This window comes from Musa acuminata, chromosome BXJ3-1 (assembly GCF_036884655.1).
Source record: "Musa acuminata AAA Group cultivar baxijiao chromosome BXJ3-1, Cavendish_Baxijiao_AAA, whole genome shotgun sequence".
Taxonomy (NCBI): Eukaryota; Viridiplantae; Streptophyta; class Magnoliopsida; order Zingiberales; family Musaceae; genus Musa; species Musa acuminata.
In genome coordinates this window covers 134,559-149,026 of record NC_088349.1, presented here as the reverse complement: position 1 = coordinate 149,026, position 14,468 = coordinate 134,559, and the positions used below count along the sequence as shown (strand labels likewise).

General features: G+C 35.8%; 2 protein-coding genes across 5 annotated transcripts; one reads left to right on the top strand and one right to left on the bottom strand.

Moving 5' to 3' along the window:
- Positions 1–5,169: 5,169 nt before the first annotated feature.
- LOC103980320 (uncharacterized) lies at positions 5,170–9,019 on the bottom strand. Of its 4 annotated transcripts, none has more exons than XM_065137332.1 (4): positions 8,880–9,019; positions 6,861–7,039; positions 6,644–6,741; positions 5,170–6,473 (listed from the first exon to the last, which is right to left on the bottom strand). In XM_065137332.1, the coding sequence occupies exon 4, from the start codon at positions 6,051–6,053 to the stop codon at positions 5,376–5,378; it is 678 nt and encodes a 225-aa protein (XP_064993404.1). In that variant the 5' UTR covers positions 6,054–6,473; positions 6,644–6,741; positions 6,861–7,039; positions 8,880–9,019; the 3' UTR covers positions 5,170–5,375. The 4 variants fall into 4 exon arrangements, with proteins under 4 accessions (XP_064993404.1, XP_064993403.1, XP_064993405.1 ...); XM_065137331.1 differs by having other exon boundaries at positions 6,644–6,734; XM_065137333.1 differs by lacking the exon at positions 6,644–6,741.
- A 937-nt stretch (positions 9,020–9,956) lies between these two features.
- LOC135628169 (uncharacterized) lies at positions 9,957–14,459 on the top strand. The gene is made up of 9 exons (XM_065134698.1): positions 9,957–10,240; positions 12,173–12,237; positions 12,694–12,742; positions 12,917–13,011; positions 13,369–13,454; positions 13,554–13,613; positions 13,700–13,781; positions 13,886–13,999; positions 14,071–14,459. Exons 1-9 carry the CDS (start codon positions 10,054–10,056, stop codon positions 14,239–14,241), a joined length of 909 nt encoding a protein of 302 aa, XP_064990770.1. The 5' UTR covers positions 9,957–10,053; the 3' UTR covers positions 14,242–14,459.
- Positions 14,460–14,468: the final 9 nt, after the last annotated feature.

Here is a 14,468-nt window from a genome sequence, read left to right as displayed (position 1 = left end):
AAAAGTTGATCTCATTTCCTTTTTTTATGTTTTATCTTTCTATTTGTTTAATAATATTGCTCAACAAGACCCTAAAGATGTGCTTGCAAAAATTGAGTTCATTGCTAATGAAAGGATGCTGTGACCCCTACCAAAATCTACCAAGGTTTAGGTGTCCATGATCTTTAGACCACCCAAGTTTTTCTCCCAGCCAAAAGGATTCAATCCATCTCAACAAAGAGGGCACCTTAGTGTTCATCAAATGGTCTGTCAAACAACCTTGAATTATATCTTCTGTCGATGTCCAAAGATAGTTTTGGAACTCTTTTTAGCACCACTTTGGAATGGCTGTCTCAGGCTCAAGGAAGGTGATATGATCTCAAGGCATGCTTAGTAGCTACTGAACTCCCTACAACGATGTCTGTCGAATTCACAGCTTTAACGTTTGCTGCTGCTTGTTTTCCTTGGAGGATGGAGAGGGCATTTAGCAAGCAACCATCTGTCCCACAGCACTTGTAGAGAGCTAATTTGCATGATTATATTTCCCTGGAAATTGATTAGGGATGAAATAGTGTTCGCAAATGCAATTTCAGAGGTTATCATCGAAGTGAAGTGAACTATGAAGAATTAAAAATTTTGATACGAAAGAGATGTTATTATTTATATAGATTTTAAGGGAAAGATTTTTTTTTTTACTCAAATCAGACATTTAAATGATATATTTAAATCTATAATTAATTCTTAAAAACATATATTGACCGAGGATGAGAGCATATATTGAATGTAAAATTATTATTTCATATTTATCTATTGTACTCCTATTAAATTTAACTTCTGTAAAAAATACAAATCTTAATTCGATACAACTGAAATATCGAGCGAGAAGCTTCTTGAGAGAGTATGTTGGTTGGTCAAAAGTATAGATTAAAAAACACGTACTTGACATCTGACAACTTGATCTCTAATAAAGTATAAGTAAGTGACAATGTATTTCATACGTGAGTGAAACACCGGGTTAGCACATAAGGAAGTGGCACTAATTTTATTATAGTATATTATAGGAGTGGATTGGGAGGTGATGCCAAGTTCATATAGCATAGTGGTGACCCAATTGAGTTCTACAGCAATGATGGTGATGATTCGATATTCAACTTTAGTGATAGATCTTACGATTGTATTCTATTTCTTAGAACTCCAACTAATCAAATTTGCTCTAAGGAAAATAATACAGGTTGATATAGATATTATATCATCAGTGTTGCTTACCCAATCAATATCAGTGAATGCATAGAGATGAAGTGATGAGTATTTACAAAAAAGAAATTTATGATTGAGAGTCCCTTTAAGATATCGCATGACATGTTTTAGTGCAAGCCAATGCATAGTGAAGGGCTGATGCATGAATTATAATAATTTATTAACTGCAAATAAGATGTTTGGATATGTAAGAGATAAATACTATAAAAAACTAAGTACTTGTTAGTATTGTGTGGGATCTATAGTAGTTCTATCATTATATAATTTAAGTAATTAAATGGTGAAGAGTGGGGTGGTGACTTCTTTGACATTCTGCTTATTCATCTTAGATAATAGATCTCGAATATACTATTTTTGAGATAGGAAAAGTCCAACAGATATGAATATTGCTTCCACTCCTAGAAAATAGCTTATAGTCCTTAGGTCCTTGATGGGATATCGATCTATCAGTTGCTTAAGAAATTATTGATCTCCATGAAATTATTATATGTGATGAGAATATCATCCATGTAGACCAGTAGATACATAGTATATCTTTTTTGTTATCACAGGATTAAAGAGGTATCAAACTTAGAGTTGACAAAGCTGACTAACATAAAATACAAGCTAGATTCGATATACTAGGTTCTTAAAGCTTGATAAAGTTCATAAATATTTTTTTATAATTTACAAACATAGTTTGGATATTGAGGATGGATGAAGCTAGGAGGTTGCTACATAAATATATTTTCAGTTAAGGTCTCCTTTAAGAAAGTATTATTAATATTTAATTGATGTACATATCAGCCTTGAGTGATAGTCAAACTTAAGATGAGTTAAATTATCGTTTGTTTAATAATTGGACTAAAAGTCTTTGTGAAATCAACACCTAGTCATTGGCAAAATCCTTTGGCCACAAGATGTATTTTGTATGTAACATTAGGTCCATCTAGGTTTCGCTTAATTTGAAATATCTATTTATACCCGATGATATTTTATGTGAGGTGAGATAGCTTATCATGTAATATCTAACCTCGATAATATTATTGGGTTGTGTTGAAAGCATAAAAAATGATGAAGAGTTAATGACACATACCTGATTAAGTTGATACACTTCAATGTCACTTGGCCAAAAAAGACTAAAGACATTATTTATAGTGCCAAGGGTATTATTTCATCGAGCATTATAAAGTGTGTTGATAGAGAGATAGTTTGAGAAATTAGGGGTGAAGTGCTATTGAAATAGAGTAATAAAAGAGCATAGGTTTAGAAAAGAACTATTTGTTGATGTGATGAGAGATGCATTTGAGAGGATTTGAGGTGTATTTATATTGAACCTGTTGCTGAAAGGGCAAGATTTTAGAAATAAAAGTTGGATTCTAAAAATAATATGACGTAATATAAAGATTTTTTGAGTTTAAAGATCATAGCACTGAAATGCATTATGTTTAATGGAGTACCCAATGAAGATGTAAGATTTGGATCTTAGTATTAACTTGTGCGAAGTATAGAAGCATAGTTAAGAGTAACGTAAACAATCAAATACCTTGAGTTTTTAAAGGTTTGAGATTTTGTAAAATAGTTTTTCAAATAGTGATTGGTATTATAGGATTGGGGTGAATATGCGATTAAGAGGTGGACTATAGCTTAAAAGACTATTGACTAAAAAGTTAGTAGCATGAAGGCTTAATATAGAAGGGTGAGATTAGTTTCAACTATGTGTCAATGCTTTTATTTAATAAAGCCAACCAATTGAAGTATGTGTGATGGTGACTTAAAATATTATATATCACATGATGAGAGATAAGTTGTAAGGGCTTGGTATTCATATCATCCATTAGAGAAAACTATCTTAATAGTATACTAGAAGAAGTTCTTAATCATCTTTCCAGAATAAATAAAAATTGTGATGACTTCATATTTATGTTTGAGAGGATATAACCATATAAATTTAGTAATCTAGAAAATAATATAAAGTCTTAAATTATTAAAGGAAGTCATTGGGGTAGGACCTAGATATCAATGCAAATAATTTTAAGTTGTTTGAAGTAAGATATGGAAGACATTCCAAAAGATGATAACTTTTATTACTAAGGTAAATAAAATAATGAGTTATAATTTTACTTGATTTGAAAGTTAGAAGAGAGTAACGAGAAATTAGCTGTTGTATGATAGAGCCCAAGGCGACGATATTATACATCAATTGGAATAACTAAAGTAGGAGCGATTGACTAGGTGATTTATGAGGTTGACAATCACTTATATATATTATTTTTATTCTGGTCTCCAATTAAGGATAACCATGTCCTCAGATTCTTTATAAGTAATGAGTTAAGAAAGAACTTAATAAATGTGTTATTTTGCTTACAAAATTGATAGATAGAAATAAGACTTCTTTTGATACAAGGTGTATACAAAATATCATCGAGTATAAAAGTGTTTGTGTGTGAATAAGTGTTGTGGAACCAGTATGAGTGATAAAGATTCCTTTACTGTCACTAATGATGATGTCTTCATTGCCTCCATAGTCAATATAAATATATAAATTTTATAAATTAAAAGTGATATAATGAGAAGTACTAAAACTAATAATCCAATTACTTGAATGAGCTAGTCATGATGTTTGCTTGAAGCCAGTTGGATATAAAGTAGGATTGGTTCGAGATCGATAAACTTTTGTTATGTGTCTAATTTTGTTCTAAAGCTAGCAAACGACTTTTTGTTAACTACTATGTTTAGGATGTTAGAACTATTGATAGTTATAGTTAAAGTTATTTCATGGGTTGTTTGGGTTGAAGTTGCCACCATCGTTGGAGAGTTTGGAGAGTTGATAGTATAATAGAGGATGATGACTCTTATTCAAATATTTATTGAAGTTCTTATTGCTTTGATTATCCTTTTCTTGAGATTTTTTATTGAATTGAGCTGTGATGGTTGGTTCTATCTTCCTCTCTTCTAGTTTCATGTATGTCTCCTGATTAATTAACTTGTCATATAGTTTTTAAAATGACATTAGTAAGTCACGTGTCTGAATTGCTATCATCGATTCCTTATATTCGTCTCCTAGACCATTGAAAGTATAAATAATGCTTCTTCATCACTCAAGGGATAATTTGTTAAAGCCAAATGATCTTGTTGTGGTCAGAACTTGTGATCAGGATTTAACATTAGAATGAATTCTCCCGATATTTAAATCTTTTCATGTGGACAATTCATAGAGTCGTTAGTGTAGTTTAATTGATTATATCCATAAAAGATATTGATAAATTGTGCTTGCTAAGATACATTGTTATCGTCGAGAGCTTGAATGAAATTAGAATTATTGTATCGATAGGCATATTGATAGGCATAAGTCAAAATAGATTAAAATTAACTATTGTATTATGATGAAATAATAATTAGAGCATCAAGAAACATATCGATTGCTAAAGGAGACTGATTAGATCAACAAAGTAACGTAGATCTGCTACAGAACAGATCACGCTATGAGATCGATCAGAAGAAGTGATGCATCCTCGTCTTCGAAGCAACGCATAGAACCAAAAAGCTGAAAGCAGAAATCGAAAGTAATAAAATGTTATAATAAGAAAAAAGAAGTTGCTTGAAATAAGAAGACTCATGATATCAACAATTATACATGTTTTGAGAAAGATTTTTTTCTCAATCATACATTTAAGTCATACATTCAAATGATACATTCCGAACATCGGAATATATAATGAATACACTCCGTACATTTCAATATAGAAGGAATACATCATGAACTTCTATAAAACTATTATAGAGTGGAAAAAAAAAAGAAAACTATAGCAATCAAGAAAGAAAGGTTATCATTAATATGAAATGAACAATTACAGAGTTGGAAAAAAGAAAAATATAACACATGTACCTTTCAATCCTTCCAGTTATGCATATTTCCCAAAATTCCAAGTACATGATATCATCTTCACCATATGGACAAGATCAACAATACCATCATGAACAAGTAACAATATACATATAGTTATTACCAAACAGCATAAAAATGAGAGCCTCTTTCAAACACATTATCACAATACAAACATTTTGCAAGATATAGAACAAAACTCAACAGAAATATGCAGTCTCACTAGAGCGAGGGGAAATTTGTTATAGCTATTTACAAGCTTATCAGAATTATGTTATATCTTCCTGTAAATGTTGAATTTGTCACCGGTATTGCTGCCTCCCAGCAGTTTATTAATAACAACAGTTGCCGCTCCCTGACCATCAAATCGAGCACCATGTGAATCTTCTGCAATCTGCAGTGATGCAACAGCCTGTGCAGCCTCTAATCCTGCGGAGATATCTGCTCCTCGACCAGCTTCATCATAAGCTGATGAGCGAAGATCTTTCAGGTGAAATTGAGATGGCAACGGCAGTCCGATCCCCCAATTGTTACACTTCCATGCAGGGACATGTGCTTCGGTTGCCCACCCCAGTCCATTGCCAGAATATTTTGCTAAGCCTTGATAACCCATTAAATGATCAATACTATGTGAATACTCCCATGGGCTATGTTCACTAGCATCCTTCACCATGAAATGACAGGATTCATCTGTGTCCTCCCCTACAAGGACATGAAGAGCAACTGACTCAGCGATTGCAGCACCTTCTGCATCCAACCTTTGCTGTTCTTCTATCTTCTTCTGTTTTTTCTTCTCCAATTCAGAACGTATGGCTGCAGAGGTTGCAAGTGCTTTCTCTAAGCGCCTCTTTTTCTTCTCAGCCTGCTTCAGGCGATCCAACTCACCCTTGGCCTGCTTCTTTTTTCCTTTCTTCAAGACTGGACTTACCTGACCACATTTTACTTTCTCCATTGACTAATTATCCCTCTAAGATGTCAATTTCAGCTTATTTATTCAAATGACTAATACCCAGACAAGATGACTTCTGAAACCACTCTAGAGCTTCGACCTAAAATTTCAAAAATCTTCCCAACTATTCTTTGCCAGAAATATAAACTACTTGAAAGGTTAATACCACAAACCTACACCCATTCCGGTCTGAAGGAATATCTGATTTTACGAAAAATGCAATCCCAAAAGGAAACAACAGGAGAAAGGAGGAGAGAGAAATGATAAGTTCTAGCTAACGCATTTCTGATGGCTCTTTTCCCCAAATTGTCACAGCACAAATGCTCACCCATATTAAAAACACCAGGACTGCAAAATACCAACCACAACAGCCTTAGTGGAAGGACAAAAGTACTCGATGAAACAGATCATAAGACCTTCTCACTGCAGAAAAGGAAAAACATTTATTATATCAGAATCAAAACTAAATGATTTTATTGAAAAAAAATACAAAAGAAGGAAATAGTGGATGCAAAAGGTGTAGAAATTATTCAATCAGTATTTCCACAAAAGCACTATAATTAATATTATCTCAAAAAAGACTCAGGATTTACCACACTTTAAATATATGTGTCATATCTCATGCTTCCATGAAAGAATCTTGAGCCCAGAATCCATAAGAAGGTACAGAAAAATGGTAGTATCCTGTATCCTTTGACGTGTTAAGTTTGTTGTCATAATAAGCAATTACCTCAGTTGCAAATCGAAGAATTCAGTTGCAAGAATGAAATCAAAGAAGCAATTAAGTTAAAATGCATGTGCTGTTTTCACCTATTAAGCCAGATTCCCGACAAGAACTACTTGACAATGATCAATTTGCAGATCCTAGCTACAGATGCATACACCCATATGTATTGCTGCCAAAACTCCAAGAGGAACTTGACATCAGAGACTTTAAATGTTTCCAGTACATATGATTAATGTCTTCCACAGCTGTAATTCATGCTTCCCTGTTTAAAAAAAGGAATGATAAACAGTAGTCATTTCTCACTTCCTTATTTTTACATGAAAACAAAAAAGAAAAATCCTCTTAATCAATTGAACCAAATTAGCTAAGTAATTATCTTATATTTCTTGAGATGGAAATGAAAATTTTAGGATATTGCAATTTGCAACCAATGGCAAGTTTCAATGCCTTCCTCCCCATCCTTACTCCAGTTCCATTTGTTCCTAATCACTAGCCATAATCCCCGACAATGATCATAGACCAAATTTTCAGATCTTGAGTTCAATAGTTACTAATAGATTCAGCAATGATATTGACACTACAACGTCATAAATCTTTAAGAAACACATACAATCTATAAAAGAATGCATACAAAAGATAGGAGCATGTAAAACCCCAATTATATACAGGCCAAGAAGACGATTAAGAATAAGCCAAACAATCAATGCATTAAAGAAGGTAACACAAGCTCGTTGACATCTACATCAAATTTTGATCTTCCAAACCCTTTGTCCTTTGCAATGATAACTAAACAATTAAGAGAAATCCTACAACTTATCACCTTTTAACTTCAGCATGATAAATAAAATAGGCGATAACAAATAATCCATTACATGCCTACAAGAAAAGCTGCAGTCCGTGTACCACAAGGTTTTTAACCTTGATAATTAAGCACTAACATGCACTCTATTTGCAGCCTTCATGGACTAGAACCAACATGGTGATCATGCATTTGGCATCTAAGTCTGGCGTTTCACCAAATGCCAAATAAGAAACAGAAGGCAAGAAATCCAATAGAAGGAATAAAAGATCATTAGAACGAAACAAGAAGATACAGTATGTACTATTTCATAAAACAAATGTGCAGTGAGACCAATGATAATTGAAATTTATCTCAATGGGCAATCTAAACCTTGTACCTTTATTCATTGTGATCCTCAAACAGTATTGTGTTAGATGAGAGTAGTCCCTAACCTGTTAGTAATGCTGGCTTCGCATAGATAACCATCGGCAGAAGTTATATAATCTACACCACCAATGCTGTGACATGAAATTATATGACTGATGCAATAATTAATTGAACTATTTTGTATATAGGAAGGTTGCCACAAATCAGTCAGCTAAGTGTTTTTGGAACAACCCAACACAGTAGACTTGGTGCTTCAGATTTGTCCTGGATAATTCAGGCATTGCCGACCAAAGAGAAGAAATAAATGCAGCAAATGGGATCACGATACAGATGTTAAAAATAATTTTTGAAGAAATAGAACATCTTTGAAGATAATTTAAGATATCCAAGTCTTCGTTATCGCTTCTTGCTATTCTCAAGTCTTAACCTAACCATTACTATATGCAAATCATCACGCCTTTCATAAACTTCTCAGGCTACATTATTCATCAAAATGCTGGAAGCATTTACAGAGGATTCATGAAAAAGGCTGTCCCTCCATTTTAGCAATAATTAAGTGTCCCAGATTTGAATAGTCCAAGTGAAAAATCTCCACCTCGTGGATAGAAGCAACACGCGCATAGTCCAAGTGTCATGTTTCCTGGCATCCAATCGTTTCCGATCTCGCAAACGACCTAATTTATTGTTCCGAAGCGTGTAACATCACCAATTACTTACAGAGCATAACAAATCCCTAAACCTTACATTAAGAAAAAACTAAGCCCTAATCCGATGAGACGAACTACAAAGTAAACTACGGAAATATAGAACCGGAAATGAATCCTACTCATCTCAGCGTGCAGATCCACCAACAGGAACTCATAAAATTCAGCACCACATTAATAACATCGAAAAGAGGGGAAAATCCCCGGAAAAGAAGTCAGGAGAGCTGTACCTGGCTGAATTGAGCAAGAAAGGAACCGATTCGAGCTTCCTCCGTCCTCGCGACCGCGTATATTAACCCGAGAGAAACGATCAATGAGAGTTCCGATCTGAGATCTACCGTAGTCTCCCCGGGGGGGGGGGGGGGGGGGGGGGGGGTCGGTGGGTGGGGTGAGGAAGGGAGGGAGAGAGAGAGAGAGAGAGAGGTGTGTGAGGGTCGGGTTGGATTAGCAACTGATCACATGCGAGAGGCGTGAGGGAGGCACAAGAAACCGAGGGCAAGGGTATTAACGTCATTTAACCAACGATAACATCCGACGGCGTACGTCCGGATGCGATCCCTATGCGAGATCATCGAACGGTTGGAATCGAAGGATCGACCTTGTCCGCATATAAATATTATGCGAGGAGATGACGGGCGTTTCTGCGAGTGCGCGAAGCACTCCCTTTGTGTGATGCTGTGACGCTTGGTGTACCAAGTAACAGTGGCGCGCGTGCCACGTCAGTCTCACGCTGACCTGATGCGATAGCGGATGGCAGCGGGTCGGATTTATCATACGCGACCCGCTCTAATCGGGTCCGGATTCCATTTAATTGATTTAAGATTTCTATTTTTTGTTATTTTATTTTATTTTTAATCTATTGTTTTTTCTGCCTCAGTCTCCAATACAAGCAATCAAGGTTAAGAAAAATAAATAATTAATTAAACACCATTAATATTAACGAATAAATTTGAACTGTTTTCAGACGGATTCGACTCATTTGCACCCGAGTTCGAATCTCATGTGTTGCGAGTCTAGATCGAGCCCCAAGTCCAATAACCCAACTCCAGTCATGTCATCGGATCCGCCTTCGACGAAGGTTTATGTGATCCTCTCCAAATCGAACCTGTCCGATGATTAACCTCTCTCGATCTCCACCCTCCATCCGCTCATTCTTCTATCGCAACCCTCCATTGGTATCATTGATGCACGTGGATCCCACTGTGGACGGCTGGGCTGTGGAGAGGAGCTATTGGATCCGACACGTGCTGGAGAGGATCCGTTCTGGGGTACGTTTTCCTTGGATCTCCCATTGCTTTCGAGGACCATCGCTATTGGAATCACGGCGGCCGGCGTTGCTCTGTTTCCTCTCTCTTCCTTCTACATCTCGCCCGCAAGGAGGTTTTCGCCGGCAAGCGCAGGCCGATGGTGGGAGCGTCGGAGGCAGCGCGGATGGAGCGGCTCGAGAGCCAGGTCGAGAACGGCGGCGGGGGGGCGTGGGAGTACCTCTGCCTCGTGCGCAAGCTCAAGGCCCGGCGATCCAACAAGGTCCTCAAGCACGGCCTGTCGATCTTGAACGACCACAGGGCCCGATCCAAGCTGGGAGCGGAAGGTTGGTTCTGTCACTATATATCTTCTGTCGGTTCATATTTGGCGATCTCTTCAAAATTGCTCATGGATCATCTCTATGGAAAAGTTAATCTGTTTGTGGAACTGCTAACCATGGTATAAATCATTGCTCGAGCATTAGGTGCCTGCATCCTGCTCCTTTTGAGACCTTTATTGGTGTTTCTATCAGGACAAGCGATGGATCCCATGCAGCAAAACCTATCACCTATGAAGGATTTTGTTGCGTGTGATCAGACTGATATTACAAGAAAATAAGCAGATTCACACTAGGTCAAATAAAGACTTGACAATGCGGCAAGTAATATATTTATTGAATTCAGATGGTAGATCCAGACAATCTGCAGAAAGGACTTAATGGAACAATTGTCATGTTAAAATATAGCCATTGGAAGATGGGATTTATATTTACAGAGTATAATTAGTATTTAAGGAGCTATCGAGATCATAGGAGAACTATTACAACCAGTACTTCTTTGTTATATTAGTACCATCGGAGAAGTCCTACTAATGTCATAAACAAGTCTTATAAGCAAGTGGCATTTTCCGCCATAATTGAATTGGCTAATGCTGAGGAAATTAGGCTCCAACCGGACAACTTATTGAGCGTTTGAAATTTATTTTCAATTTATAGAACTAGTAAACTTATGTTAGTTGGCCAACAAAATGAAATATCTATGGAACAAAGCCTACCAAAGTCAGGGTCCGTAAGTAAAGCTTCTGTAAGTTTGCTGATATATCGAGTTGGATTTCATGTACAAGAATATTATCCTCTTGCATGTCACTCGCATTAATTGAATTTTTACCTAGCAAACATCTATGAGAATGATAATTCCTGTCAAAGTTAGATGAATCTCTGTGTTACTCACAAATAATTGCATATTCGGTATCAACCCTTTTTACTGAGCTACAGAGACATAGGCCTCGTGGTTTTGAATTCAGGTGATGATAACTATGGTATCATTAGTGGTCTTAGGCCCAACTAAGAAATGACTGTTCAAGATGCAGATTCGGTTATGGTGTTATGCATACTGTATGCTGCCTGTAGGGAATGTTTTTTGTCATTTTTGGTGTCAAGTTATAATTAAAAATTAAGTAGACCAAGAAAATATTTGAAGGCATACAATGTGCTACCAGGTCGTGAAGAATTGATTATATTCTGATTTCATCGTTAGTTTCACAGTAAAATATAATTAGGGTTTAATTTTTTGCAGCCATGACTGTGTATTGCTATATTGAGATGGTCATGTCAGTGTAGATTGAGGAAAAAAGATAAATAGAGACGTACTCTTTGAAGCACAACAGGTGTAAAAGGGATGTAGATGATGTTTGGTCAAGGGACTTCTTGCGTGACTTCATCCATAATCTAGAGGGTGTGGTCATAGACTCACTCCAGATTTTATTTTTATAACTGTTCTCACATTTTTTGATGAAAAAACTAAGAAAATCACACGGAAATATATGTTCGTTAAATAGGGAAATTTTGGATGAAAATAATATTGATGCATTCTCAGTGAAAAATGGTTTTGGTTTTGTTCCCTCCATTGATCTTGATGTCCTTCCTGTATTGAGCTGCATAAACTGAAATGTAGCCATGCTTCCTTAGGATACTCTTTTAAAGTCTGGATACAAAAATGAGTTTTCAATTTCAACTAGAAATAATTGTTGGAAAAATTAGTCTGTGGTATGATCATATAAGATTACTGTCTCCTTATTGTATTATACTTTTCAACTAAAGGCAGTTACATCAACTGACGATCAAATTCCTTCTTTACAATGATCACTGCTTGCTGTTATCTCTTTATTGCAATTGTTACACTCATACATGTACCACATGCATAAATGTACGGATGCAAATAAAATAGATGTAGTCATTATGAGCAATAGAGGAATCCAATACTTGTTTTCTTTGATGCAGAATGGACTCTTTATGAGCAGGTGGCCTTTGCTGCTATGGATTGCCAGCAGTATGATGTTGCAAAGGTAAAGATCTCTCTCTCTCTCCCTCAACCTATCTATCTTACTGTCTTTTGTTTTATCTTTTTTCTGAATTTCCTTTTACATATAAAGACATAATTGTTGCAACAATTTCTCATTGTATGCTCAACGACTTATTTTCTCCTTTATGCTCAAATGGTTAATCCATGCTGATTGTGTTATTCACTGCTGAGCAATAAATTCTTACACCTTGCAGTTCTTTTCTAGTGAATAGCTCATTAAAAAATTAACTGGATCAGAAATACATGTATAGTAAAATTTCACTATTAGATATTTGTTTGCAAGGAGTAACATTGGCCGGAGTCACAGTGGAATATGTTATAATCCCCTTCTCTTTGAAACTTGACCATTTATTTTGCATATGGTCTAAGAAATCAGCATGTTACTTTTAAATGCATTTCAAGATTGTTTGTTTATCATATTTTGTCTTATTGTTTGCAGGATTGCATTGCAGTTCTCACAAAACAATTCCCTGGAAGCATAAGAATTGGTGAGAATTTTTAGTGTTAACATTTTTTTGTCTTCTATAAAAAATGATTTACCTATATCAGAATACCATGCAATCTACTTTTTGTTTTTTAGGTTTTATACAGTGCATGTGTTGATTTCTTGCAGAGGCTTGTACAAGTTACTTCTACTTAACCTTTGATACAATTATTCTCAGGCAGAGTAGAAGGGATGCTGCTCGAGTCCAAAGGAGCATGGGCTGAAGCAGAAAAGGTTTATGCACGTCTTCTAGACGATAGCCCACTCGATCAGGTAGTCTCTGGCTGTTCTTCTTTAACCATCTGGCTGTTCTTCTTCAATCGTTTCTGAATGTACAGAAGTAATTCTGTTTATGTTTATAGATCCAAAAGTTTAAATGGTGATTATAATTGGTTGATTGGCAGTCAATCAATGATTAGGTTGAATTCATTTACTCAAGTTTAAGTAGAATTAGAGGACATCAATATCGCTAATTTTCCTTGGGGGTTTATCTCAGTGGTTTCATAAATTCAAGATGTATCTTAGTTAGTTGGTTTTTTCTTATATTTTCTCTCTTTAGCTGGCATATATTTGTTATTATTTCTTGAAAAGTGAAGCATAGAAAGTCTAAGACCGACACCAACCATGCAGATAATTCACAAGAGAAAGGTTGCTATGGCAAAAGCACAAGGAGATTTATCGGCTGCTGTCAAATTTCTCAACAAGTACCTAGAAATGTAAGGACTGTTTCCAGGCATCTTCTATCGCTATCCTTTTCTGTTACATTGTGATAAAAATATTTTCAGTGAATTGATTATTGTTAAATCTTATATCAGATTCATGGCAGATCATGATGCTTGGAGAGAACTGGCTGAAATCTATGTGTCTCTACAGATGTAAGGCATCTCAACTGTCACTCTTGTAATATCATTAAAGCGTGTTTCTTTTCATTAAGATGTGCATATCTTCGTTCTCTGATTAGGTATAAGCAAGCAGCCTTTTGTTATGAGGAGCTGATACTATCTCAACCAACAGTTCCTCCATATCATCTAGCTTATGCAGAGGCAAGTGGCCTACTACTATCTGTCTTGATGACAACATTTTTGTTTTCAAGTTCTAGCATAAGGGCATGTGGTAGTTTCTTATTCTCGATACTTTGATTCAACAGGTACTTTACACCATTGGTGGTTTAGAAAATCTTCAGACAGCTAAAAAATACTATGCATCAACGGTTGCCTTAACCGGGGGAAAGAACACTAGAGCTCTCTATGGCGTATGTTCGGTAAGATATCCCCGAGTAACTTACAAATCTCTTGCAACAATCATATTGATGTGCAATCCAAATTTCTCCAGTGTAGTGTTGCGATCCGTCAGCTAACAAAAGGACGGAACAAAGAAGAGAAAGAGATGTCTGATCTACAAACTCTAGCTGCAGAGGCTTTGCAAAGGGACTACAAGCAGAGGGCTCCCAATAAACTACCCCTTCTCATGAGCATGCTAAAGAACATGAAATTGAACTCCTGATTCTGATTTTTTCTGTGAAATCCTTGTCACTTTAATCAAGAAAATTCACAGAAGTGATGAAGAAAACATGGTCTATTTGTTTGGGGGATTTTTTTTTGTCCTCTTTCCCCTTGGGATTATAGTGGCTAATATGCTGCCAAAATCAAATCATGTTTGTCTACTAACATTAAGTTTATTCTTTCAGCTAAGTTTCAATCTAGAGAATTGCTATTGTAGAACTACTTTTG

Bases quoted from the DNA above. Each gene is read 5' to 3' on its own strand.
- LOC103980320 (XM_065137332.1), bottom strand. From the start codon at position 6,053: ATGGAGAAAGTAAAATGTGGTCAGGTAAGTCCAGTCTTGAAGAAAGGA.
- LOC135628169 (XM_065134698.1), top strand. From the start codon at position 10,054: ATGGTGGGAGCGTCGGAGGCAGCGCGGATGGAGCGGCTCGAGAGCCAG. The intron at 13,455-13,553 runs GTAAGGACTGTT...ATCTTATATCAG, and splicing joins CTCAACAAGTACCTAGAAAT to ATTCATGGCAGATCATGATG. The intron at 13,614-13,699 runs GTAAGGCATCTC...TTCTCTGATTAG, and splicing joins ATCTATGTGTCTCTACAGAT to GTATAAGCAAGCAGCCTTTT.